Source organism: Sminthopsis crassicaudata, chromosome 1 (genome assembly GCF_048593235.1).
Source record: "Sminthopsis crassicaudata isolate SCR6 chromosome 1, ASM4859323v1, whole genome shotgun sequence".
Taxonomy (NCBI): Eukaryota; Metazoa; Chordata; class Mammalia; order Dasyuromorphia; family Dasyuridae; genus Sminthopsis; species Sminthopsis crassicaudata.
Genome location: NC_133617.1, coordinates 419971336 through 419997486, shown reverse-complemented (window position 1 = coordinate 419997486; position 26151 = coordinate 419971336). Strand labels below are relative to the sequence as shown.

The window sequence follows — 26151 nt, the reverse complement described above, 5'->3', positions numbered from 1 at the left end:
TGTCTCTGTGCTCCGGAAGGAAGCTCCTGTGGCTTTTGTAGCTGTGGCTGGTTGTTGAGCTTCAGGGGAAAGGGTGATTGAGGCAGGGACGGGGAGAAAGCCGGGGGCCCCCCAATCCCACAGTGACTTGGCTCCAGGGGATCAAGGAGCAGCATTTGTCCTGGAAGGCTCAGACCCACATATCTTGGGCATTAATGAACGATAAGAAATGCTCCAATGTTACAGCTGGTGAGGTGGGGATGGGAGGGCGGGTGGGTGTGAGCAGGTTGGAGGTTGGGGGGCAGTATGGCTACAGGGGGAGGGCTTGGCCAAGAAGAGGGTGTGGTGATGGCCCAGTGACTGGCTTTCAGGGTTCCCGGACTTGCAGTGTGCCTTTGGGCTGTGGGCCCTGCTGGGCGTGGTGACTCTGTTGCTCCTTTTGGCACTGGCTGAACACCTAATCCGATGGACCAGAAAAAAGAACAAGACTTTGCAGGAGCAGGACAGGTGAGACTGCTGGTGAAAGACACCGGACAGAGGCCCTTCCCTCTGCCACCCTTAATCCTTCAGACTCCAGAGGGACGTTTTTGCACCATCAGCTTTCCCATCTTACTTGTTCCCTCCCCTCTCCTTTATTTCGTAGCCCTAAGAGGCCTGTGGAAGAGGTACCACTGTATGGGAACCTGACGTACCTGCAAACAGGTGAGGGGGAAAGAACCAGGGTAAGGCAAAAGGGTTTTCCAGAGCAAGTGAAAAGGGTGGGAGAGAGGGATTTGGGAACTCATGAATGAGGCTCTTGTTCCATCCTATCTCAGGGCGGCTCCCGCAGAAGCCAGGGCCTATTCTTCAGGAGCAATCAGCAGGAGACATCCCCCGAGTAAGTTTGACCTGGTGCCCAATTCGGGTGAATCTAGGGATGAGGATCTTGGGGTCCCCTTCACATCCCCTACCCTGTCTTTATTCCCAGGTGGGAGAAGAAGCAATGTGCTATGCCAGCCTGCAGCTGCAGCCTCCTCAGGGTCGCCCCCCAGGACCCAATGCAGGGTCCCCCATTAAATACTCAGAGGTGGTGATGATGCTGGAGCCTGAGCAGTCTACCCCCAAGCCCCGGCTCCCGGAGCCTGAACTCTACGCCTCGGTGGGCTCTCAGACCCGTCGGGCGGCCTTCCCTAACGAGGACTATGCCAACAGCCAGCCAGGAGATGAGTGACAGGACCCAGATCCCAGCATCAAACACATTTGAGAGGGAGGCCATTGTCCGTAGGAAGAAGTCCCATCCTGACCTTCCCTTCCGACCCACAGTTGTTTTCATTTGAGTTATGACCACGGGACATAGCAGGGGAGCGTACCCCCCCAGAGACAGTGGCCTCTCTCCATACTAGGAGGCAGGGGAGGCTTCTAGCCTGGACAAGACACCCACTCCACCTTCCAACTCCCTGCTTTCATGAATCCTCCCATCTCTGTCCCTCTGAGGTTAACCAGTTCCGGCCCCAACTCCCCTCCTCTAGTTGTTTCTTCAGAAATACAGGAAGTGGTGGCAGTGTTGGGGGGGTTGGGGGGCAAGCACACACACAGCTGTGAGAAGACCTAATAGCATGAGAGAGCAAGCACAGGTGTGAGAGCTCCTATGAGCAAGGATGTCTGCAGGTTAGGGGGAAGCCAGGATCATTCTGATCCAGGACAAGCAAGATGACCAGTGTCTGCAGCCTTTGTCCTCAGTCCCTGAGACAGCTTCCAAGAAATTGAAAGAACAGGGTGGATCCAGGGACACAGTCCCCTCTCCTGCTGTTTAAATTTTTTTAATCAAATAATCTCTCACTGTAAAAAAAGGATGCATGTTTCTTTTAAATTAAATATTTTCTAAAATATGAGGACATTTACATAAAAGTCTCCAGTCTTGGGAACAGACTACTTGGGGTGGGGGGACCCGGGACTCTGTATTCACCAGCAGGACAAAGGAGGTGAGAGAGTTGTCTTATTGGCTTGCACTCTCCACTTGAAGGGAGTGGGTCCAGATTCATAATGGTGCAAACCTGGGTGGGGGCAGGATGGTCTCTTCCTTTAGGCAGGGGCTGGCAGGGGCAACAGGAATGGAGGGGGAATGGGGAGCGTGTAGGCCTAGGGCCGGGGGGTGAGGTCGAGCAGGGGCAGGTGCGGGCGTGAGCAGGGACCGGGGGTTCTGCCAGCTGGGGCTGTGCATCAGCAGGGCCTGCAGGGTCTGGCCCATTTGGCCCAGGCCGTCAGAAAGCAGATGCAGGTGGGAGACCGTGTCTTGGGCCAAGCTCTCGAGCAGCGCCTGCTGCTGCCTTGACGTTCGCAAGATCTGCACCAGAAGCTCCTGCATGTTCTGGAGGAGGCTCACCACCCCAGGGCCTGCAACAGTACGCCAGGCAGGTCAAGGCCTCCTCCTGCCACCCCCACGCCCAGGCCCGAGCCCCAGTGAGGGAGGGGCGGGGAGGAAGCTTACCCTGCAGTGCTGACACATGGGTGGGCTCTTCTCTGGCTCCCTGAGGGACCAGATCTGGCCGGACTGGGATCTCCGGCACCAAAGCTGGAGGCTCTTCTTGGGTAGGGGGAGGCAAAAAAACCATGCTAAGTCCTGCTGGGCTCCACCTCCTCATACTCCTCCACTGCCATGAGGATTCTGTCCCCTTTACTCCCAACTCAGCCCTGTTCATCTAGCTCCAAGACAGGGCTGGTCTCAGCTCTCTTGAAAATAGAGAAGGGCGCACTGGGCAAAGCTGGCTGACTATCATGATGGGAAAGGCTCCAAAGAGCTGGGGAAGTGGGGGGGTGAGGGAAGAGAGGGAGTGGGGATACCATGAGATGAGAACTTGGGGGAACAACAGCCAGTCAGTGGTGCTCACCCTTTCCCAGGCTATAGCATTCTGCCAAAGGACCCCCACCTTCCAGGTTCTCTACCCCACACATTTAACTCTCGTCCGCAGGGGGTTTTCTTCCTCATGCTTTCTATTTCCTCAATATCTTTATTCCTCTAGAGACTTCACTCCCCATCATGCCCCCCTCCCAGCATGGTCTTAGGAACACCCCAAATCACCCAAGAAAAGTGAAGCTCCTCAGCTTTACCTGGAATCTGGGTGGGGGCAGGGCTGGCCTGCTTCTCCTCAGGAGCTGCAGAAGGAGGGCAGATGCACTCAGATTTACCTGCTGATCCCAACCCTGACCCCTTCCGTGGCTTTCCCGACTTAACCTTCCCCACAAGTGCTAATGTTAGGGAAAGACTAGGCAGTCGGTCCTGTAGCTTACAACCCGCTTAGGAGGGGGACTCATGCAGAAGAGGACACTTTTTATAAAATGTGCATGTTTTAATCCCTGAAAATCATGCTTGCTGTGGCACTTGGGCACTAAGTCTGTGGCAAGTTGCAGGCCCTAGCCTAGGCGGAATGAGCTCCCTTTAAAGCTCAACTTAGGCACTGCCTTCTCTTCCTTCTCCTCTTCCTGCTCTGTCCACACCAGCTACTAGTTGTCTGGTGCTCCTCAAACGATGTTGCCTTCTCCCAGAAGAAAAGAAGAGCCTGGAGAGCAGGAACCTTTTCATTTCTGTCTCTGAATTCCCAGCAGCTAGCTGGGGCCAAGAACACAGCGGGCACCGACCCGGGCATCTGCTGCCCTGGCACACGGACGAGCGCCTCGGTCCTTCTCTCCCACCGAGTCCCCACAGCCTCCCCCAGCTCTCTTCTCCACAGCAGTTGTACTCACGGGAGGATTCTTTCTTGGCACAAGGTGCTGGCGCCGTTTCAAGGTTTGTATCGGAGCCTGGGTAGTGGAGAAAGAATGTCAGCCTAAGATAGGGCAGCCTACCAGCTCCAGGAACCTCTGCGTCCTCCCCAAGACTGCATCACGAGCTTTTATTTATGTCTGAATCTCCAATGAAAAGTCAGTGTCTGGTGTCCAATGAGCACTTAATGGATGACTGTGGATCAAATGTGGCTCCCCTTCTCTGTCCCCAGCCACCCACTCGCCCGGAGGCTTCGCTGTGGGAGGGGCTTCCAGCTGGGCGCCATGCTTCCCAGGCAGGAGCCTCACTAACTCTGGGGAGGCCGGGAATAAGCCAGGACCCTGGGAGGAGGCACTGCTAGCCCTGGGAGTGTGTCTCTCCCAGGCCTGTCCCCAGGGCTCTGTCCTTACCCGGCAGGCGACGCTCTCCGAAAACCGGTCTTCCCGCAGCCTTCCAGAGCCTCTTCATGGTCCGGTAGTGAGGGGGAGGCTGAGAGGAGGGAGCGCCCGCCTGGCGGCTGGTCTCCCACTCGGAGTAGAAGGCTTGCTTCAGGGCCTTCCACTTGGACCGGCACTGAGCCACACTCCTGCCATAGCCTGACGCCCCCAGGCCTTGGGAGATGGACTGCCACAAGGCCTCATTAGGCCTGGAAGTGGAGGCCATGAGCAGCGTGACCTCCCCAGAGTCCTGGATCAGAGTCAGGAGGCAGCTGATCTCCTGCTGGGTCCAGGCCCGGCCCCGGGGCATCATTCAGGCTCCTCTCTCTACCCGAGCACGGAGCCCAGAAAAGGAGAGACTTGGGGGAGGGGGCTGTCACAGATGGCCTACGGGACATAGATAAAAACAGACAGGCTGAGGCAGGCTGACGCTCGGGGCATGGGGAGGGGTTGGGGTACCAGGGAGAAAGGGATCCGAGATGAGGTGTTCACAGGCCAAGACGGGGAGACCGAGGGAGCTGGCGCCGTCGGCGCAGGCTGCTTGTCCCACAGGGACAGTGCTCACAGGGCGGCTGAGGGAGGGAGGAGCGCCCAGGGAGAGGCAGCGCAGTCCCAGAGTGCCTGCCCTTAGGGGGTGGGGACCTCCAGCAGGGGCCTGTGGGGCTGGAACAGAGGAGGAGCAGGACTCAGGCGGGAGGAGCGCTCCCCTCCCAGACATGTGAATGACCACCAAGGGCGGGGAGTCAGGGGCTGTGAATGGGCCCCAGGAGCGGGAGGGGCCCGCTCAGTCCCTCCCAAGGCGAACCCTGAGACACTGACGGGAGGCGTGGGGAGGGCGGTGCTCGGGCCAGGGTTAGAGTGGGAGTAACGATAACTCAGGACAGATGCACGGTGCAACCTACCTGGGGCAGCCGCTCTGGAGGGCCTATGTATAGGGGAGTGGGGAGGAAAGCAGCCAAGGGTCGGGCAGGGCTGGCGGAGGGACTGGGGTGGGTGCGGGTCAACATTCTGGGAGTCCGGACGGGACTGAGTCCTTAAAGGAGGGGGGCGGGCCAGGGTGAGAGGGCCAACGTGTCTGGGTACGTGCGGTGCTAATATGGGGAGGTGGGGGACGGGCAGGTGGACGGACGGGATGGGGGGGAAGGGGGAGAGCTGTGGTAGCAGCCTTCTAAAGACTCAAGCTGTGGAGCGCGCGTGTGCGTGTTCGTGAGTGCGTGTGGGTGTAGAGGGTCGGGTTCAGGGGTCAGGGCAGGGAAGGAGAGGGGGAGGGGCCAGGGCTCGCTTGAAGGGCAGTGGAGGAAAGCGGGAATGAGGGGAGGGTCTGGAGGAGGGGCAAGCTGGGGATGTTCACTGAGTGGCAGTGGTGAGGGTGGGGGGGGTTGGGACGGAGGAGTACCGAAGTGGGGTGTAGGGACTGGGGGAAGAATCGAGATTGAGGATGTGCTGAGTGTGTGAGAGGAAAGGGGCCGGAAGAAGGCTGGGCTTGGGACGAGATGGGTCTGGGGGAGGGGTCAAGGCTGGGGATGTGCTTTGTGTATAAAAGGGGTGGTGGAGGGAGGCAAAGTTGGGGAGGAGGTCCGGGGGAGGGGCCAGGGCTGGGGGCGTGCAGGATCCGGGGGAGGGGGCAGGGCTGGGGGTGTGAATCGTGTGTGTGAGGGGCGGTGGAGGCCGGGATGGGGAGGTGGGGGTGGGGGAGAAGGTCCGCATGCCGGGGCCGGACGTGCAGGGGGGAGGGGCGCCCCGGGACAGGGGTAGCCTGGGATGGGTGGGGCCGTCTTCAGCTCAGGTTGGGTCGGTACCTGCAGGAGTGTGGGAAGGAGGACCCGCGCCCTCCCTGCAGCAGCGGCCCAACCCTGCTCGGCCCGGGCTCCTGCCAAAAGCCCAGCCCCTTTCCTCAGCCTCCCTATCTTTAGGGCGAATGCCTAGCTCAGCCGCGTCTCCGCTCAGACCCACGCACCACCGCAGCAGCACTGCGCATGTGTGACCTCCCACACCCTCATCCCGCACCATTCATACACCGGGCCCTTACATCCGGGGAAACGAAGCCCTGGAACATCTTTCTTTCGAGGCATCCTGGGAAATGAAGTCTCGAGAAGCCTTCCGCCCTTTGCATTCTGGGAAGCGGGATACTGGCCTGGTGTCCGGCCCGGTGAAAGCAGCTGACTCGTTGTTCCCTTCTGCTGCGTTCTTCCTCTGAAGAAGCCGGAGTAGCGGCTGGTCGGACCGATGCGGGGGTCCCTGCGGACCCAGAAACTGCGCTCCGCTTCCCTTTGAGAGCGCTATTGTTTTTCTTTAAAACTTGCATTACCTCGTTGTAAATCAAACTATCATCGACTTAAACCGGAGGTCCTTAGAGGCCTTTTAATCCAACCCGATTTAAAACAATTTATATGTTTTTTAAACCTTAAAAAAAAATCCTTTTTGAGTTCCGAATTATCATCCCCTTCTCCGCTCCTCGTGAAGGCCAGAAGTGGGATCTCTGTCCTCACCACCACCACTCAGCTTTTCACTGGCCCGTGCTGCTCTTAACTTTAGTTCTTTTAAGACTGATATTCCATTACTCAAAACGTACAATTCCAGCAGAGGAACGTTAGCCAGCAGGTGGCCCAGGGAATAGAGCTCCGAGCTGAAATCGGAAAGTTCTAAGGGGTCTGCAGGCATTTCTTAGCTATGGGATCTAGGCAAGCAACGTCGCTTCTGCTGGCCTCAGTTTCCGCGGCAATAAAATGGGAGCAATAACAGCGCGCATTTCTCAGTCACTATGAAGATCAGATTCAATTGTATTTGTAATCAATTAGCACAATTGTTAATAACTCTTAATAAATGCTTGTTTTTTTTTGTTTGTTTGTTTTCTGCCTTAGTGTTAAAAGGATGGGTAAACCTTTGGTAATTTGGAATCACCAGAAGAACCTTGTAATTTTCTAAAAGCAATCCAGCCTGCTCTCCGCCTCCTCCTTCTGTGTAAATATGTACAAATGTAGAGATATGTGTGCAAATACACAGCTATATGTATACGTGGAAGTTATAATTATAAGTGTGTGCACATATTTACACTTGTTTTATACAACAGCACATTACAGGGAGCCACAAGAATTTCCTGAGCAGTGAAGTGACTTGGTCAGTCCTGTGTTATAGCAACACTACTTTGGTAAATATGTGGGAGATAGAGGAGACACCTGGGGCGGAGGATTTCAATAATTCAGGAGAAAAGTGACTAGGCGCTAACCTAGGGGAGTATCAGGCTGAATAATTGGAGAAAAGGCAGAGATAGGAGCTGATGGTGGGAAAATCTGAAGGAGGAAGCAGAGAGAATAAGATTAAGGATGTAAGCAGAAGGCTTTTAAGGGAGAAGGACTTTCTTTTCATCAAAGTCTGAAATAAAAGAAGAGATAAAGGGGGATGATGTCAATGTATTGGGGATGTAAAGAAGGGTAGAAAAGGGAGTTCACATTATCTCAAGAAAGTTTGAGTTGAGGACTTGGTAAAGAAAATTAATTAGGGAGAAATTAAAGGATTAATTTACTTTATTACAGGTTGAGTTGAGATTGAATAGCAAACCTTTTAAAAATTAATTAATGACTTCTTTTTACACACATTGCTTTATAAATCATATTAGGAGAGAAAAATCAGACCAAAAGGGAAACACTATGGGAGAGAGAGAAAACAACAGAAAAAAGAAGTGAACATAGCGCGCGTTGGTTTACAGTCAGTCTCCTTGGTTCTTTTTCTGGGTGCAGATGGCATTTTCTGTCCAAGTCTATTGGGATTGCTTTGAATCACTGAACCACTGAGAAGAATCTCTGAATAATAACAAACTACACTTGAATAACAAATAAAGAAGTCTTCGAATGACCAACCTTGTTGGACTACACTAACATGGTCGTATGACATTCTCCAGGCCCTTTTGCTAGCATGTGAGTAGTAGAGGTGATGGTATTTTGTGTTCGTGAGTTTCCATTTTCTTTATTCTTACAGAGACTTCTGCCTAGAGCTTTGCATACTGAAAGAGATCAGGGGGAAAAAAAAGTCATAGGAAGTGAAAGCTTTTTGTGCCATGTGAAAGAAAGTAGACCATGGGGGATTTGTCCCTTTGAACCACAGGGCAGTGTAAAGTGCATATTTGAAACCACAGAACCTGAATTAAAACCCTAGTTGCACCACATATTACTTATATGGTCTTGAAAAACACAAAGTTTGGGTTGCCTTATTTTCCAAAAGAGGGAATTGAAATCCATGGCCTCAAAAGCCCAAGCTCAGTATTGCATCTCTGTATTTATGGGCAATTAGCTGGTACAGTGGCTAGAGAACTGAGCCTGGAGTTAGGGTCCAAGTTCAAATCTGGCCTCATACACGGTGCTTAACTTTGTTTGCCTCAGTTTCCTCAGGGTTGCCATGCAAATCAAATGAGATAATAATAATAAAGCTCCTGTGTTAGCTACTATAATGATAATGAATGAAATATTGTCATGAAACCATTGATGGAGATAGGGCCGAATGAGAGTGGATGCTCTATGAAAACTAAATTACTACAACCTGGAGGTGGCTAGAAGAGGTAATGTATAATATGGTGTCAACTGGATCAGGACAAAACCAGTCGCTGCTGATGGTGTTCCATTTCAGTTTTTTACTTTTCCTTGTTTCCTTGGTCCCACTAATTCATTTTTGAACTTGCCAGTCCCTCCCCTGCCCTGACCCCTAGCTCTCCTCCCAGACAGTATGAGGGGAAGAGAAAAGAAATGAAAGGAGGCCAATAGATTCTCAATAGGATGATCTCCTGGTCAGTTTCTTAAGGGCCCATAGCATCCAGACTCAGAGGACCCTTCGGAGAAGTGAGAAAGATTGCAAAGGTAGACCTGCCAGGGAGAGTTTGAGATTCTGACTAGACAGACTGCCAGCACTGCATGTGAACCTTATCTCATTCTTTGCCTCAGTTGTTCTTTGAGCAATCTGTTATAGGAGCAGTTGACTGATGGACTGGGAGAAGTGATATGAACCAAGAATCAATGGAAAGGAGCTAAAGGACTCAAGGTCCATTACCTACAAGGTACTTTATTGCTGAGATGAGAGTAGAAGGTTGGTGATCTTCAACGGAATGCTTTTCTGTACCTGATCCCATACATGGTACCAATAACCATAGGCACTTGGGGCATTTTCTTCTGTGACCCTGAAAGCGATGGTAGCAGTTGTTATTCATTTCCAGAAGATGGAAGGTGCATCTCTTATTTATTTTAGAATATATCTACTTATGATGGAAAAAATGCTATGCACTTCCAGAAGGGTGAGACTTATATTTGATGTGGTCAAAGAATATGGTTAGCAAACTGTGCTTTACATTTGGAGAATATGACCATTAGCATGCCTTTGGAACTTATCTTCATTGACATTTTTTTAAAAGAAAATAAGTTTTTATTGATATTTTCTCTTTATTAAATTACTATAGTTATCCCAAATGTCCCTTCTTTTCCCCCATCCCAGAGAGCCCACTTATATGACAAATACTATTTTTGGAGGGGAAAACTGATGACTTGTTGAAAAAGTTCAGAAACATGTAACATATTAGTATCTTTTACCTTTACAAAAGGTTGAAGGTATCTGCTTGATCTTTATAATTTTGTTACAATTACTTTTTTTTTTTTCCTGAGGCTGGGGTTAAGTGACTTGCCCAGGGTCACACAGCCAGGAAGTGTTAAGTGTCTGAGACCAGATTTGAACTTGGGTCTTCCTGACTTCAGGGCTGATGCTCCATCCACTGCGCCACCTACATTTACTTTTAATTTTTGTTCTTTTCCTTTATATGGTTGTAGTTACTGTTTTCTTGGTTCTGCTTACTTCATTCTGCATCAATTCGTATAGATCTTTCCATATTTCTCTGTATTTATCACATAATTTCTCAGAATGCAGTAGTGTTCTATTATATTCATGCACCACAATTTGTTTAGCCATTCCTCAGTTTTTGTTTCCAATTCTTAGCCATCATAAAACATAAAGCTATAAATATTTTGAAGTATCTTATTGATGATTGCCCAGTAATGGAATCTCTGATTCAAATGATATGGATATAATATTAATTTTATTTGTATAATTCCAAATTGCTTTCCAAAATAGATGTATTATTTCACAGCTCTACTAACAACATATTCATCTTTCTACAATCCTTCCTACATTGATTGTTATCACTTTTGGTCACTTTTGCCAATTTTTGGGTGTGTGAATTAAAACTTCAGTATTATATTGATTTGTATTTCTCTTGTTAATCATTTTAAACATTCTTTCATTGATTGTGAATGCTTTACAATTTTTTGAGAATTGTTTGTTAATAGTTTTTGACCATACACTTATTGGGGAATGGTGTGTGTGAGGTGTTTGTGAATATGGTATAATACACACATATCAAATACTAAACCTTTGTCAGCAAAATTTGATTTCCAACCACATTCCTTTTTACTCTTAATGTATTAATTTTATCTATGCAGCAGTTTTTCAATTTCAAGTAATCAAAGTTATCTATTTTATCTTTAGTAATTGCTTCTATATCTTATTTATTCAAGAATATATCTTTTATTCATGATGAAAAAATGTTCTTCACTTCCAGAGAAAAAATGGATAATTCTGAGTGTGCAAATTGAAGTATATTTTTCCACTTTATTTTTTCTTGCTTTTTAAAAATATGGAAATATGTTTTACATAATTTCATATGTATAATTGATTTTATATTTCTTGCCTTCTCAATAAGTAAGAAAGACGGGGAGAAGGAAGGAGAGCATTTGGAGCTCAAAATTTAAAAAGAGAACAACTTTTTAAATGAATAAATAATGAATTTTAGAGAATATTTAAAGATAACAATAAAGAATACATTTCTTATTCCATAATTGTGACAAGTATATGATCTGTTTCTCTTTTAATATTTTATAGTCCAAGCTTTAGTTAGAGTAACATATCTACTTATAATGTATTGTAAAATATATTATAAGATATTGGTCTAACTCTAATTTTGGCCACACAGCTTTCCAGTTTTCTCAGAAGTTTTTTTTTTTTTTTTTAACCAAAATAAGAGGTATTTTTTTTCCCCCTGGGTAATATATCTAACACTGAGTCATTGAGTTTTAATGTTTGAGAATCTCCAGTCTCAAACATATCAAGAGCTATATTTCAGAGGCAACTGATTATTTTATCAGATGTACACAGACATACCCAATCAAGAACTAGAAAGTTAACACTAGTTAACATGTTGAAGAAGAAATATTTCTCAGCATTTTGAATTTCCTTAAAGAATTCATTCTTACAAAGGCAGAAACTTTGAGAATAAGCTGCTCATGGAAATATTTGCTTTGGCAAGAAATCAAGAAATCTAGAACTATATCTTCTTGTCCCCAAGGAGAATTATAGCAGGAAATACTTTCATTGTATTCTAATAAACATGTTAGGAACACTGAGATCTGAGCAAAAATCTCAATGAAGTCAACATGTGGCATTTCTAATCCACATGTACAACAATCACAATAATGATAACTATTATATATAACATGTTTCCATTATAATATAGCTCTATTATTATGACATATATTAATTCTTCTTTATTATTACTATTATAATATACAATTTTATTTTTAAATTTATTTTTAATAAGGTTATTTTTTAATACACATGGTTTTATGAATTATGTTGGGAGAGAAAAATCAGAGCAAAAGGGAAAAACCATGGGAGAGAGAAAAAAAAAAACAGAAAAGAGAAGTGAACGTAGCATGTACTGATTTACATTCATTGTCCATAATTTTCTCTCTGGTTGCAGATGACATTTTCTGTCCAAAGTCTATTGGGATTGCTTTGGATCATTGAACCACTGAGAAGAACGAAGCCTTTTATAGTTGATCATTGCACATTCTTGCTGCTTTTGTGTACAATGTTTTCCTAGTTCTGCTTATTTCTCTCAGCATCAGTTCATGTAAATCTTTCCAGGCCTTTCTATAATCAGCTTGTTCATCATTTTTTTTTTTAATATAACAATAATATTCCATTACCTTTCACATACCACAATTCAGTCATTCTCCAATTGATGGGCATCCACTCCTTTTCCAGTTCTTTGCTACCACAAAAAGAACTGCTACAAACATATATAACATATCTTTTTATTGTTGAGAGATTGGCTAAAAGATGCTTACTAGCTAGCCATGACTTCACATGCAGCCAAAACCAAGCTTCTTTAGGAGATTTTTCTCAGTCTCTACCTTGACCAGAGAGAATTCTGGCAGGAAATCCATATACAGAGTAATATTTCCTCGCACAAGACTTTACTATGTTTAGAAATATATATGTTTTTGGATCCTGGTTGGTAAACTGAGGGAAAGATAATTGATTTCAATTTATTACACTTCTCTGCTTCCAGAGATAAAGTCATTTCATATAAACTCCAAAGGTTTGTTTGTGTTTATATTCCACATAAATAGTGAAAGATTGAGCATGGGTTTCATGCTACTTAGTGACATCTGGGTCACCTCACCAATAAAAATCAGTTTCTTTTTAGCTCTAAAATTCTTTCTTGACCCATATTCCCAAAGCCATCTCATAATGCTTTTGGAGTGATAAAATTAAATTTTTTTTGAATAACACACACTTTTTCCTGATATTGTATGTTTATAGCCTAGAACACAACTCCAGCTTCTGCCCCTCTCTCGTCAGCAAGGAGCCTTCTAGGGAACAAAACTTGAGTATATGAGGGTTAATCCTTGTGGACTTGCTGGAGGAATCATTCATTCCTTGATGAGCTTTGTAGGGTATAGCTTGCAATTATTTGTGTATGCCAGCAGGTGACACTCTAATCTCAAGGATTCTAGCTCTCTTCCTTTGTGCAAGTGTGAACAGCTCCTAGGTTCTAGTCTTGAAGGATTTATTCATCTACCAAATGTGATTAGTGCATTGTCCTAAATACTAAGCCCTTCCAAGGATTCCAAGGAATTCCAAGAATTCACTAACTACTCAGATGCCTTAGTCCCCATTTTCACAGGATTTCAACTGCTTTCCCAATCTTACTATATACAGGTAGATTAAAGTAAATTTACTAAATTAGATGGAAAGTGAAAGATGCAACATTAAACCATGACATAGCTAAAGACACTTCTGAAGATAATGGAATCAGTAGAAACAAAAACGCCCAGCTTTCTCACAATAACTCTAGCTAGAAAAAACAAAACAAAACAAAACAAAAAAAAAAAAAACAGAAAAAGTCACGATCAATAAATAAAAGGAGAAACTACATTAAATCCATATTGCCAGCTCGGGTCTGCACAGAGACATAGTCAAAAGACTGTGAGCACTAAAGAAGGGGTCTAGAAAGAAAAGTCCAGTCCAGGAATAAAACTTATGGAAACCTTCCAGTTTGAAGACTAGGGGAAAGGCAAGGAAGCCTGGAGAGTACAGATATCTATATCTATCTATCTATCTATCCAGGGGCAGGGAGATTGAAGCCTAAACCATAGTCTGGTACAGTTTTCCTGGAACTTAACACTGTGTCATGTCAATTGACTCCTAATCAGAATTAGTGTACCTTGTGGGACTTAAATTGGGGATGGCAATAATTGAGGCATGTTCTGGATCAGGTTTCCTTAGCACCAAATGTGCTTAAGTCAACTGCTGGTCAGAACAACTTGTAAGGTTCTTGAAGAACTTCCCGTTGTAACTAAAACCACAGATAATATAGATCAAACTGAGATATCGTATTCCAAGAAATCATAATCTCTAGTCAAAATTGCTAAGTCAAAGAAAATACTATAAGCAGTCAGAAAAAAAGAGTTAAGTTCCTACAGAACCAAGGTCAGGATCACATAAGACCTGGAAGCTATCCCTATAAAGAAGTGAATAACTTGGAATGTACAATTTGAGAAAGTATTAGGTAAAGGCTTACAGCCAAGATGATTTATCTTATACCACTAAGTATAACATTACAGGACATAGAAGGCATTAGATCTTTAATGGAATAAAGTACTCTTAAGTGTATTTTTCTTAAAAGTTAATTTTATTTTTTCATTTAAAATCTATTTTCCCTTCCTCCCAACTTTCCCAACTCCTTGTCTCCTTTAAAAAAACAAACAAACCAAAACAATACAAAACAAAACCCTTGTAATAAATATGAATAATTAAACAAAACAAATTCTCAAAGTGGCCATATCCAAAAAATACATGACTCATTCTGCTCCCTGAGTTTATTACCTCTTTGCCAGATGCTTCATCATCAGTCCTCTGAAATCATGATTGATCATTGTATGGATTAGATTTTATAAAATTTTTGAAATTATTTGTTTTTATGGTATTACTACATATATTGTTCTACTAGTTTTGCTCATTTTACTCTAGTAAAGAAAATTCGTTCATTTCCAGGCTTCTCTGAAACCTTTCTATTACATTCATATGCCATAATTTGTTCTATCTGTTAGGTGGCACAATGGATAGAGAATGGGACCTGGAATTGGGAAAACATGAGTTCAGATCCAGATCCAGACTCTAACTAGCTGTGTGACTCTGGGCAAATTATTTATTCTTCATCTGCCTTCACTTTCCTCATGTCTAAAATGAGGGAAGGCTATATTGGGGGGTAGCCAGATATTTTCCCTCTGCACAGGGAATCTTCCACTTCTTGCTGCTAGCTCATAGCTAGTCTCCTCAGGTGAGATCTGAATCTGCAGGTATACTAACACTTTGAGCCTTCTATCCACTATTTGATGTAGCATGTCCTCTGAGGAAAAGCTGCTAGTGACCAGGTGAGGAATCTTCTATCTACCTCAAATTAACCAATTCTCTCTGTACAACCACAAGGCATCTTCCATCTGCTACTGGCGGCCCAATTTCTCTTTTGGGATGTAGAAAACCCACAATTAAAATAAGAACAACTCTCAATTCAACTTTAGGTTCCCTGTCTCCTTCTGTACCTCTTTTTTGAGATACAGAGTTGTGTTCTTGACTCAGTGATGACCATTCTCATACCTTGGTCATACTCTTCAATGATTCTGAACTGTTTAGCACCATCCAAACCCTATTCCACACCTCCTGCTACCTGTTTCCTCATTCCCATCCCCCTCAACTCCAAAACTTTAAGCTAATTTCACCCAGCCCATCTACTATGCCCTCTAGAATGTCCTGTTCCATAGGCAAAAAAATTCCCTTTATTTTAAATCTGTTCCTCTCCCACTCCTTTCATCTACTAGTTCTTACTGAAACCTGGTTTTCCATAGCCTCCCTGGACACCCTTTCCAGTCCTGGCTGCATCTTCACTCATTTTCCTTGGCTCACTAGTCAAGGCAGGGGAATAAGAGTACTCCTTGCTTCCCATCTCTACTTCCAAGTTCTCCTTACTCCTCTTCCTCCTTCACTCAGTAACCTCTCTTCTTTTAAGATTCATGCTATTAATAGCTATCACCCAATGAAAATCCTGGTAGCTGTTATGTACAGACCCCCAGGTTATTCTTCTTCCTTCCTCAATGAGTTTGATATCTGGCTCACAATTTTTCTTTCCTTCCCAACTCCTGACCTCATATTAGGGGATTTCGACATATATATTGATTCTCCTTCAAACATTCTAACCACTCAGTTCCTCAACCTATTGAGCTAGTCTTCCAATCTTGTCACCACCCAGGAATGTACCATCTCAAAGCAAAAGAATGCTGAGATCCCCTTATCTGACCTTCTCACTTCTCCCTCTGCTATTCCTTCTATAACCTTATTCTCCATCTTCATTATGATTTCCAATCCCTTGACATTGAGATTCTCTGCCAGGTTATTTCCCTTGTCCTAACCTCTTTCTAATCTTTCCTATCTTTACCCCTTGGAAAGTTAATTCATGCCAATACTGTTTTCTCTTGAATCCCTCATTCCTTTGTCACAATGCTGATTATGTCCAGTTAAGCCTCAGTCTTGGATTCCTCCCACTTTCACATATATATATATATATATATAAAAGAAGGTGGAGAAAATAATGCAACTGTTTTGACTATTAATTCTATCACTATCACTATTAATTTATGTTACATTCCTCAACTAGGCTCTCACTACTGCTAGGCAATCCTACTAGACACTTCCCTCACTCTTCACATCAATTCTTCTAAATCTTCCTCAGATGTCACATCATGGCTCCTTCTCTCCTCCGCCCCCCACTTTTGGCTGAGAGCCTTATCTCATATTTTATAGAAAAGAGGCCATTTATTTTGAATTCCCTCTTCTCCCCTCTTCCTCATCTCCTCTCACTCACTCTTCCTTCACTCTCTGTTTCACACAATGAAATTTTTCATACGATCCCATGCCATCTCTTCTTCAAAAAATTTCTGTCATCCCATTCTTGCTTTAAAAAAAAAATTTGGTGAGACAATTGAGGTTAAGTGACTTGTCCAGGATCACACAACTAGTAAGCATTAAGGGTCCGAGGTCAGATTTGAACTCAAGTCCTCCTGACTTCAAGGAAAATCCTTTATCCACTTCACTATTTAATTTTTCCCTCTCACTCATTTTCAATCTCTTCCTTTTTATTTTCATTTTATAATGCCCACAAACATCCATGTCTGCTCTGTTCTAGAAAGAAAATACCTCACTTGATCCTTCCATCTCTGTTAACTATATATATTGTTCTATATCTCTATCTTTTATAACTAAAATCCGTCTATGACAAGCCTCCAATTTCTCTTTTCTTACTCTCTTTTAACTCCTTACATTCTTGCTTTCAACTTTATCATTCCACTGAAACTACTTAACTGAACCTTACTAATGTTTTCTTATTTGCCAGATTCAATGACTTTTTTTCCTTTTTTCTTTCTTATTGAAGTTTTTTTATTTTCAAAACATACACAAGGATAATTTTTTCAACACTGACCCTTGAAAAACCTTGTGCTCCAATTTTTCCTTCCTTCTCCTCACCCCTGGAGGGCCTGAATGGCCAAAATATGTTGGATTATGTTAAACATGGTAAAAATATATGTAAAATAGGCATACATATTTATACAAGTATCTTGCTGCACAAGAAAAATCAGATATAAAACTGAGAAAGAAAATCCAAGCGAACCACAACAAAAAAAGTGAGAATGCTATGTTGTGATCCACACTCAGTCCCCACAGACTTCTCTGGGTATAGATGGCTCTCTTTATCACAAGATCATGAAACTGGCATCAATCATTTCATTGTTGGAAAAAGCCACGAATAACCTTTTTTAAAATCATCATTTTCCTTGACTTCTTTGCAGCCTTTTGATACTGCTGATCACCTTCTCCTCCCTGATATTCCATGTTTTCCTTCTATTTGACCACTTCTCCTCTGCCTCTTTTGCTAGATCTTCCTCCAGACATTCCTTCTGACCATGGAATCCCTCAGGATTCTGTCCAGGGCCTTCTTCTCCTATAGACCATTTCATTTGGTCATTTCCTCAGTTTCCATGGATTTAATTTCAATTTTTATGCTGGTGATTTTAAAATTTATCTGTGTTCCACTCTCTGCTGATCTCTAATCTCATATCTCCAACTGCCTCTGATTCAGTTCCATTTTGAACAACTTCCCACATTAGTGTAGCTATTTTCTAGTGATCTCTCCAATATTTGCAATTTTTTTTCTTTTGTCATCATTGCCAATCTCATTGGTATTAGATAGAATTTCAGAGTTGCTTTAATTTGCATCTTGATAGCTATCAGTGATTAGGAGCATTTTTTAAAATGGCTATTGAGAGATAGCCTCTTCTAGGTATTCTTGCTGATGAGAACAAAGCTAAGTAAATACTTAGGAGTCATCAAAAATATGGAAGGTAAATGCATCTGAGCAATTCAAAGAGTGATGATACAATGTTCACATTCTAAGGAGCAGAAACAAAACTTTCAGGAGTCATGGAAGGAGTAATAAAGCAGATGGTCTGTGTTGTTTTATTGTACTATGATGATCTTAAGAGAAAAAAGAAAGGAAAGGAAAAAAGAATACATTAGGGAAAAAGTGGAAGGAAGGGGTAGAATTTACTATTTTGCATAATTGGGATAAGAAGAATGCAAACATGGAAGAAGGTAAGAAATTCTGGCTACACATGAATCTTACTTTCATCTAAACTGTAGAAAGGAGGGCTGAATGCACAGGTAAATTCAAATTATGCTAAATTAAAGGGGAATCAGGCAGAAACTGGAAGTAAGGAGAAGAGGACTAAAAAGTAGAATAGATTAAAGAAAGGATTAATTACAAATAAAATCAATTCCACCTTTGAAAGGTAAATTGTGAAGGTGTAATGAAAGGTCATTTTACAGATGAGGAAAACCGAGGTAAATGAGTTAAATGACTTATTCGGGGTCACTAAAGTGTCCGAGGCAAGAGCTTCCTGCTCTATATACTACACCACAAATTTAGATCTAGATCTCACACCATATATCTCTGTAACATCTCTTTAGACAGGAAATATAACCTAGACATGCAGAGAATTCATGGATTTTGAGTTTTTGTTCATTTCTCAAGGTAAGGTTTTGAGAGGAGTCAGGTCTAGTAGAGTCCTGGGGAAAGAAGGAAAGACCAAGAGAAGAGAGGCTTCTTCCCCAAAATACATCAGTTGAAAAGTAGCTGAGAAAAGTTTTTAATAGCAGCAATACCAAGAAACTGTATTTTCTTCAACCAAGTCAGCAAAAACAAAAAGTGAAAGGCATCAGGAGAAGCTGCAAGGCATAAAACTGCTGGAATCAACTCAGTTTTTCTCTTTTATTAATTTATATCTTTACTGCCCTAGTTTTATTTTTTTCATAAATATTTGTGGTTGACCCAGGCGTGTGCATTTCCTTGGGTTCCTTTGTTCTTAGAATGAGTATATAGCAGAGGAGGGAAAGCTAATTTTAGTCACAGAAAGACAAGTACTGGGTAATTTTTCCTCCTTAGCTGACTTGGAACCCCAACCCCATATTCATTTCTTTCATTAGTAGTAATAATCTCCCCAAAGCAGAATTTTAAGTGGGAGTTTGGGATCATTCACTTCCCAAGACATTAATTTTCATTGTTGTTGTGGCTTGGGGGACTGGTCCACTCATCAGTGGCACTGAGGAGACTTTGGGAAGAAGCTAGGTAGAGCTTAGAAAAGATTTTCTTCCAGGTCTTCCTTTTTTTTACTCCCCAATCTGAACTCTTTTCTCTCTCCCTGTCCCTTTTTTTCTCCTATTTTTGCCTCTCTCTTTTTCTCTCCTTCACTCCCTTTATTATCTACTTCCTTTCTCCCCATAGTGTGTGTATAAGTATATGTGTGGGAATATATGTATGTGTGTGTGTGTGTGTGTATGTGTGTGTGTGTGTGTGTGTGTGTGTGTGTATATGTATATATATACATACACATATGCATATGTATATATTTAGTGAAAAAGTGACTCCTAGTGTTACACACAGTTATTTCCATATTTCCAGAGAAAAAAAGGTCACTTCACAAGTAAATTGGAGGAGTAAGGAAGAAAATACTATTCCTATTGTTAAAAGGAGAAAAGTTTATCACAATACAAGGTTTATAAAGAATCATAAGAAGACAAAAATAAGAAAATAAGACTTTTTATTATCTATAATTATAATTGTACTAACACAATGCAATTAAAATTAGGGGGAAAAACAGTTAACTGGAAAAAAACTGCATCAAGTTTCTCTAATAAAGATCTCATAATAAAGATATAAAAAGAAATGGTTCAGATTTATAAAAGCAAAAGCCATTCTCTAACAGAGAAATTATCAAACAATATGAAGTTTTCAAAGGAAATTCAGACTATCAACAGCCAGATGAAAAAATGCTCTGAGTCATCAATAATTAGAGAAATGAACATTTAAAACAACTCTGAGGATTTACCTCCCATCTTTTAGACTGGCAAAGATGTAAAAAAGAAAGAAAGAAATTGACAATTATTGGAGGTCCTATATATATATATATATATTTTTTTTTTTTTTCTTTTTTGGAGGCTGGGGTTAAGTGACTTGCCCAGGGTCACACAGCTAGGAAGTGTCAAGTGTCTGAGACCAGATTTGAACTCGGGATCCTTCGGAATTCAGGGCTGGTACTCTATGCACTGCACCACCTAATGAAAAATTGATGGAGTTGAAAATTGATCTAAACACTCTGGAAAGCAGTTTGGAATGATACTCAAAAAGTCACTGAACTGTGTATATTTTTTAAACACAGCAATCCTAGGCCTATACCCCAAAGAAATCAAAGAAATAGGAAAAAGACCCATACATACACAAATATTTATAGCAGCTATTTTTGCTATAGCAAAGAACTGGAAACAGGGTACTACTCATCAACTGGGGGAATGGCTAAAAAAGTATGCTATATGAATGTAATGGAATATTATTGTTTCAGAAGAAATGACAAAAAGGTTTCAGAGAAATCTGGGAAGAATTACATGAACTGATACAGACTGAAGTAAGCAGAACCAAGAGAACAATATGTATGTTAACAATAATATTTTAAGATTTTAAAACTACTATCAATATAATGACCAACCATGACTCTAAATGATTTATTTTGATTCATGCAACCTACTTCTTGATAGAGGGCTGATATGAAAGTGAAGAATATGACATAAATTTTATTTGACTATGATTTTTATACAAGAATTGTGTTTTTCTTTTTCTTTTCATCATGGTAGATGCTAGCAAAGAAAAGAAAGAAAAGAATCATTGAGACATTTTTTGAAATCAAAAGAAAGAAAAGAATCATTGAGGCTTTTTTTTAAATGCACAGAAGATGAAAGAAAGGAAGTTTAGAAGGAAATTGATAAGCAAGAGAGTTTTAAATTAATAAGTTAAATTTATCAATACCTTAAAAAGGAAGCAAACTAGATATAATAAAGACTTGTGGTTTCAAATTTAATCCTTTTTCTATTGTACTTTTTATATAGAAATATTCCTTATTTGAAGCTTATTAAGTTCAGAATAAAAAAATAAGAACTTCTTATAGCTTAAGTAAATCACAGTTGCTATGTTACTCAGAATTTTTTAAGTTCCAATCTTCTCTTTTTGTTCTGTTTCCTGCCATCAGTGAGCTAAGGGACCCCATACCTCTAAGTCGAGTGTTTCTTAGTATCATAAACCCAAAGGATAAATGAAAGTAAGAATCATCTCAATGAACCAAATACCTAATATACCTGCTGGTGAATGACCACTCTATTTTTTGATTGGCAACCCCTGTGGTCTGATGATATTACAAATTGGTCCCTAGATTAGGAAGAATCCTTATTCATTCTCTTTTCTCTCCGATCTCTAGCATCTTCCTTGTAGGTGACTCTTTAAATTCTCCCCTCTTCCTTTTCCCCCCTCAGAGGGAAACATTAGAATGACCCTAGGTGCTCTGTTTATGTTAAATGCTTTAATGCTATCTTAGTATCTGGGTGGTGCTGGTGCTGGTCTTGGACAGGAAGACTTGAGTTCAAATGTGACCTCAGACATTTAGTAACTGGGCAAGTCACTTAACCATGTTTGCCTTAGTTTCCTGAAGAAGGAAATGGCAAAACATTGCAGCCTCTTTGCCAGTCCCTAAATGGAGTCACAAAGAATCGGACATGACTAAAAAACAACTCCATGATAAATTTTTTTCCTGTTTTTTCCTGGCACCTAAAAGATGTAGGAGTCTAGGAAAAAACCTCTGGATGCATGTGGTTTTCAATGAGCTGCCACAGCCATGTACTACACTTGTAAAATTCCTATTTTATAAAATAGTTGTACCAATTTAGAGTTACAGTAGTAGTATCTTAGTGTCTACAGGCAGGTTTCTTTATGTTCTATCCTGCAAGTCACATTATTCTCTCTATTCTAACACTAGGCTCTACTATGTCTATAATAATAGTTCACATTTATGCAAGGTGTCCAAAAAGATAGATTGAAACTGCCCTAAGATATTTGGAATACCTTCTATACCCCTTAACAGTTTTATAAAGCACTTTCCTCACAATGATATTGAGCTAGGAAACATAAATATTATTATTCCTATTTTACAGTTGTGGAAATTTAGGCTCTTGGAAGTTATGGGACTTCTTTAGGGTTGCATAGCTAGACAATAATAAGGTGGAAACTGACCTCAGATTTCTTAACTTCACATCTAATAACCTTGCCACCACTTGATGTTGCTTCTCCAAATTTTAATCATTTTTCAAGGATCAATTTTAATTCCTAGGAGCAGAAAATCCCATATAGGAAACCATCAGAAACTTTAACTGTTCCTGACTCTTTGTCTTCATCTTTTTTTCTTTCTTTTTAAAAAAATAATATTTTACTTTTTCTCAGTGAAGAAAATACAGAAATAGTTCAATTTTTAAACATTCACTTAAGAAATTTTTTGAGTTCCCAATTTTCTCTCTCCCTTCCTCATTCCCCACCCCCACCTGAGACAGTCAGTCATTTGATATGGTTTCTGCATGTGCAATCATGCAAAATATATTACTATATTAGTCATGTTGTGAAAGAAGGCACAGACCCAAAGGGACCAAAAACTATAAAGAAAATATAGAAAGTGAAAAATTGTACGCTTTGATCTGAATTCAGACTCAATCAGTTCTTTCTCAGGGGATGGATAGCATTTTTCTTTGTGAATCCTTTGAGACTGTCTTGGATCTGGATGTCCATCAATTGGAGAATGGCTGAATAAGTTATGGTATATGAATGTAAGGGAATAATATTGCTCTATACGAAATGATGAGCAGGCTAGTTTCAGAAAAGCCTGGAAAGATTTACATAAACCTTGTGAACTTACATAAAACCTTGTGTGAAGTGAGCACAACCAAGAGAATGTTGTACACAGTAAAAACAACATTGTATGATGGTCAATTATGATAGACTTAGATCTTTTCAGCAATACAATAATCCAAGATAATTTCAATAGCTTTGGAATGGAAAATGTCATCCACGTTCAGAGAGGGAACTATGGAGACTGAATGTGGATTGAAGCATACTATTTTCACTTTTGTTTATTTGTTTTTCTTGTGGTTTTCCCTTTTGTTTTGATTTTTCTTTCACAACATGACTAATATGGAAATGTGTTTAAAATGATTGTACATATGCAACTATATCAGATTGCTTGCTGCCTTGGGGAGGGGAAAGAAAAAAAGGGAGGGAGAAAAAAAATTGTGATTCAAAATCTTATAAAAGTGATGTTGAAAATTATTTTCACATGTCTTGGGAAAATATTATTAGGTGGGGAAAAAAGAAATTATCTTGGATTATTGTATTGCTAAGAAGATCTAAGTCATTCACAGCTGATTATCATACAATATTGTTACTGGGTGTAGTGTTCCTGATTCTGATCACTTCATTTCACATCAGTCTTTCCAGGTTTTTCTGAAATTCACCTCTTCATTATTTCTTAAAATGCAGGAATATTCCATTACAATCATATACCACAACTTATTCAGCCATCTCCCAATTCATGGGCATAGATTCAATTTCCAATTCTTTGCTATGACAAAAAGAGTTACTATTTTTGTACAAATAGGTCCTCTCCCACCTTTTAAAATCTCTTTGGTGTCCAGATCCAGAAGTGGTATTGCTAAATCCAAGTCTATGCATAGGTTTATAGTCCTTAGGGAATAGTTCCAAATTATTCTCTAGAATAGCTGGATCAGTTCACAACTTCACCCACACTGCATTGGCACCCCAATTTTCCTACATCCCCTTCAATTTTTATTATTTTCATTTTCCATGTTTTTATCTTTTTCTTCTGTACCAGATTTAAATCTGACTATTCTTGAGAACTATGCTGAAGTGAAGAGATGATTTTGAATTAGTGTCTATCAGACAGGAATGATGAAATGTGTGCTCAAAAAACTGTGGGCTAATCAAGCCCATTGCATTAATTATGGATTGTATATTTGTAAGTTGAATGGCTTCTGAATTTGTATTTTTTTGCTTCTACCTTAGTTTCCCTAATTTAAAAAAAATTCAATAGTATTTTGTTTTTCCAATTACATGCAAAGATAGTTTTCAATATTCATTCTTGTAAGATTTTGAGTTCTAAGTCTTTCCCTTCTTTCCTTTATTTCTTCCCTCCCCAAGACAACAAACAACATATATATATATATAATCTATATCTATACATGTATACATTTTAAACATATTTTCATATTAATCATGTTGTGAAAAAAATTAGAACAAAAAGAAAAAAACAAAAACAAAACAAAAAAATAGTATGCTTCAATCTGCATTGTCTCCATAGTTCTCTCTGGATATGGATGACATTTTCCATCCCAAGTCTGTTGGTATTGTCTTGAATCACTGTATTGCTGAGAAGAGTTAAGTCTATCATAGTTGACCATCTTGCTATTATTGTGAACAAGGATCTCCTGGTTCTGCTCCCTTCAGTCAGCATCTTTTCATGTAGGTCTTTTCAGGCTTTTCCAAAACCAGCCTGCTCATCATTTCTTATAGAACAATAATATTCCATTATATTCAAATATTACAACTTAATTCAGACATTACTTAATTGATGGGCATCCACTCAATTTCCAGTTCTTTGTCACCACAAAAGAGCTGCTACAAACATTTTTGTACTTGTGCATCCTTTCCTCTCTTTTATGATCTCTTTTTCCACCTTAGTTTCAAAGGAGAAAGTTCTCTAACCTTCTCTCTATAGGAGAATCTGTTTACATTGACACTGAGAAATAGAAAAGCAGATTAAGTAAAGGGCAAAGTACATGCTCTCCAATAAAATGGTAACTGGTATCTTATGTTTCCTACTCCTCCCCCACCAGAATCACTATTCAGAATGCTAACTTATGATAAACTACAAGATAATGATGTTGGAGTTTGGGATATTCCAACTCTTTCTCTTTGGGAAGGCAGTATCTTCAGTACCTCACCTAAATCTATGTCCCAAGTCCTTGTGCATGTGTGCATAGGGACATACCCAGGTACCTTAGCATTTAGGCCTTCTTCAGTCCATGTTGTTCCAGTGTGATTTAATTTTAGAATCCTAAGTAGCGTAGTGGATAGAGTGCCAGATCTGGAGTCAGGAAGACTCATCTTGAGTTCAAATCTGGTTTTAGACACTGAACTGGGCAGGTCACTTAAGTCTGTTTGCCTCAGTTTTTCATTTGTAAAATGAAGAAGGAAATGGCAAAACATTCCAGCATCTTTGCCAAGAACACCTCAAATTGGAACATGAAAAGTTGTATACGACTGAAAAACATGAACAACAATTTAAATTTAAGAATTATTCCTGATAAATTCATAATTTATTAATTTGGCTTAGCCCCCATCACCAAGTGATCTTCTAAAAACAACTCATTTATATATATTATATGTAAATGTATACATTTATATATATACATACATATATATATATATATATACACACACAAATGTATATATACATTCATGTATACACACACATTCACATTTTACTGTCTATCAACCAGGTGGTGTTGACAGTGGATAGTTCTACATTGATGCTGGCTTTTACATGACTAGGTTTGCATAAGCACTAAATACTATATTCTATAATTTCTAGAAAATCGATGACGAATTTCTCAGTTCTGTCTCTCTCTCTATGGGAATGAGGTCAATTTACGCGAAAGTGGATTTGTAGTTTTGTCTAAGTGAAATATAGCTCTGAGCTCCATTTGTGAAAACTAGTCTCTTTTTTAGAACTTGCTATATTGTGGTAAAACCTAATCAGCTTTGGCAAAGTAGAGTCTGTGCTCCATAGAAGCAAATCTGCTTGGACACTATAGGAAGTACTTACTATGTTATCCCAGTATTAGTAAGCCAGTAAATGGTGCATAAGAACTAGAGAATATTGTACAATAAATATATTTTCAAAATATATAAAATGTATATATTAAAAACATAAAATAAATATATAAAACCACAAAATATATAAATATATAAAATGTATAATAAATATATATATAAATAAATATGTATAATTTTAAATATAAAATATATAAACAAAAATATATTAAATGTATGAATATATAAAACATAAACACATAAATATATACAAATGTATACAAATATATAAAATAGAAAAAATAGAAATATAT

At 40.8% G+C, this 26151-nt stretch overlaps 2 protein-coding genes across 4 annotated transcripts; one reads left to right on the top strand and one right to left on the bottom strand.

Annotated features, from left to right (window-relative positions):
• Positions 1-77: 77 nt before the first annotated feature.
• Positions 78-1850, top strand: SIT1 (signaling threshold regulating transmembrane adaptor 1). Its single transcript, XM_074280325.1, has 5 exons — positions 78-228; positions 351-486; positions 623-681; positions 795-856; positions 947-1850. The coding sequence occupies exons 1-5, from the start codon at positions 195-197 to the stop codon at positions 1187-1189; spliced, it is 534 nt and encodes a 177-aa protein (XP_074136426.1). The 5' UTR covers positions 78-194; the 3' UTR covers positions 1190-1850.
• Positions 1765-6082, bottom strand: LOC141550082 (uncharacterized). Of its 3 annotated transcripts, none has more exons than XM_074280318.1 (6): positions 5955-6082; positions 4129-4542; positions 3700-3756; positions 3067-3111; positions 2447-2542; positions 1765-2352 (listed from the first exon to the last, which is right to left on the bottom strand). In XM_074280318.1, the coding sequence occupies exons 2-6, from the start codon at positions 4466-4468 to the stop codon at positions 1997-1999; spliced, it is 894 nt and encodes a 297-aa protein (XP_074136419.1). In that variant the 5' UTR covers positions 4469-4542; positions 5955-6082; the 3' UTR covers positions 1765-1996. The 3 variants fall into 3 exon arrangements, with proteins under 3 accessions (XP_074136419.1, XP_074136420.1, XP_074136421.1); XM_074280319.1 differs by having other exon boundaries at positions 5058-6079; XM_074280320.1 differs by lacking the exon at positions 5955-6082 and having other exon boundaries at positions 2447-2539; positions 4129-4615.
• Positions 6083-26151: the final 20069 nt, after the last annotated feature.

Excerpts from the sequence above, each read along its gene's own strand:
- SIT1 (XM_074280325.1), top strand. The coding sequence starts at position 195 with ATGAACGATAAGAAATGCTCCAATGTTACAGCTG. Across the intron at positions 682-794 it reads CCTGACGTACCTGCAAACAG|GGCGGCTCCCGCAGAAGCCA; the intron begins GTGAGGGGGAAA and ends ATCCTATCTCAG. Across the intron at positions 857-946 it reads CAGCAGGAGACATCCCCCGA|GTGGGAGAAGAAGCAATGTG; the intron begins GTAAGTTTGACC and ends CTTTATTCCCAG.
- LOC141550082 (XM_074280318.1), bottom strand. The coding sequence starts at position 4,468 with ATGATGCCCCGGGGCCGGGCCTGGACCCAGCAGGAGATCAGCTGCCTC. Across the intron at positions 2,543-3,066 it reads TGCCCCCACCCAGATTCCAG|AAGAGCCTCCAGCTTTGGTG; the intron begins GTAAAGCTGAGG and ends CCCCTACCCAAG. Across the intron at positions 2,353-2,446 it reads CCATGTGTCAGCACTGCAGG|GCCCTGGGGTGGTGAGCCTC; the intron begins GTAAGCTTCCTC and ends GTACTGTTGCAG.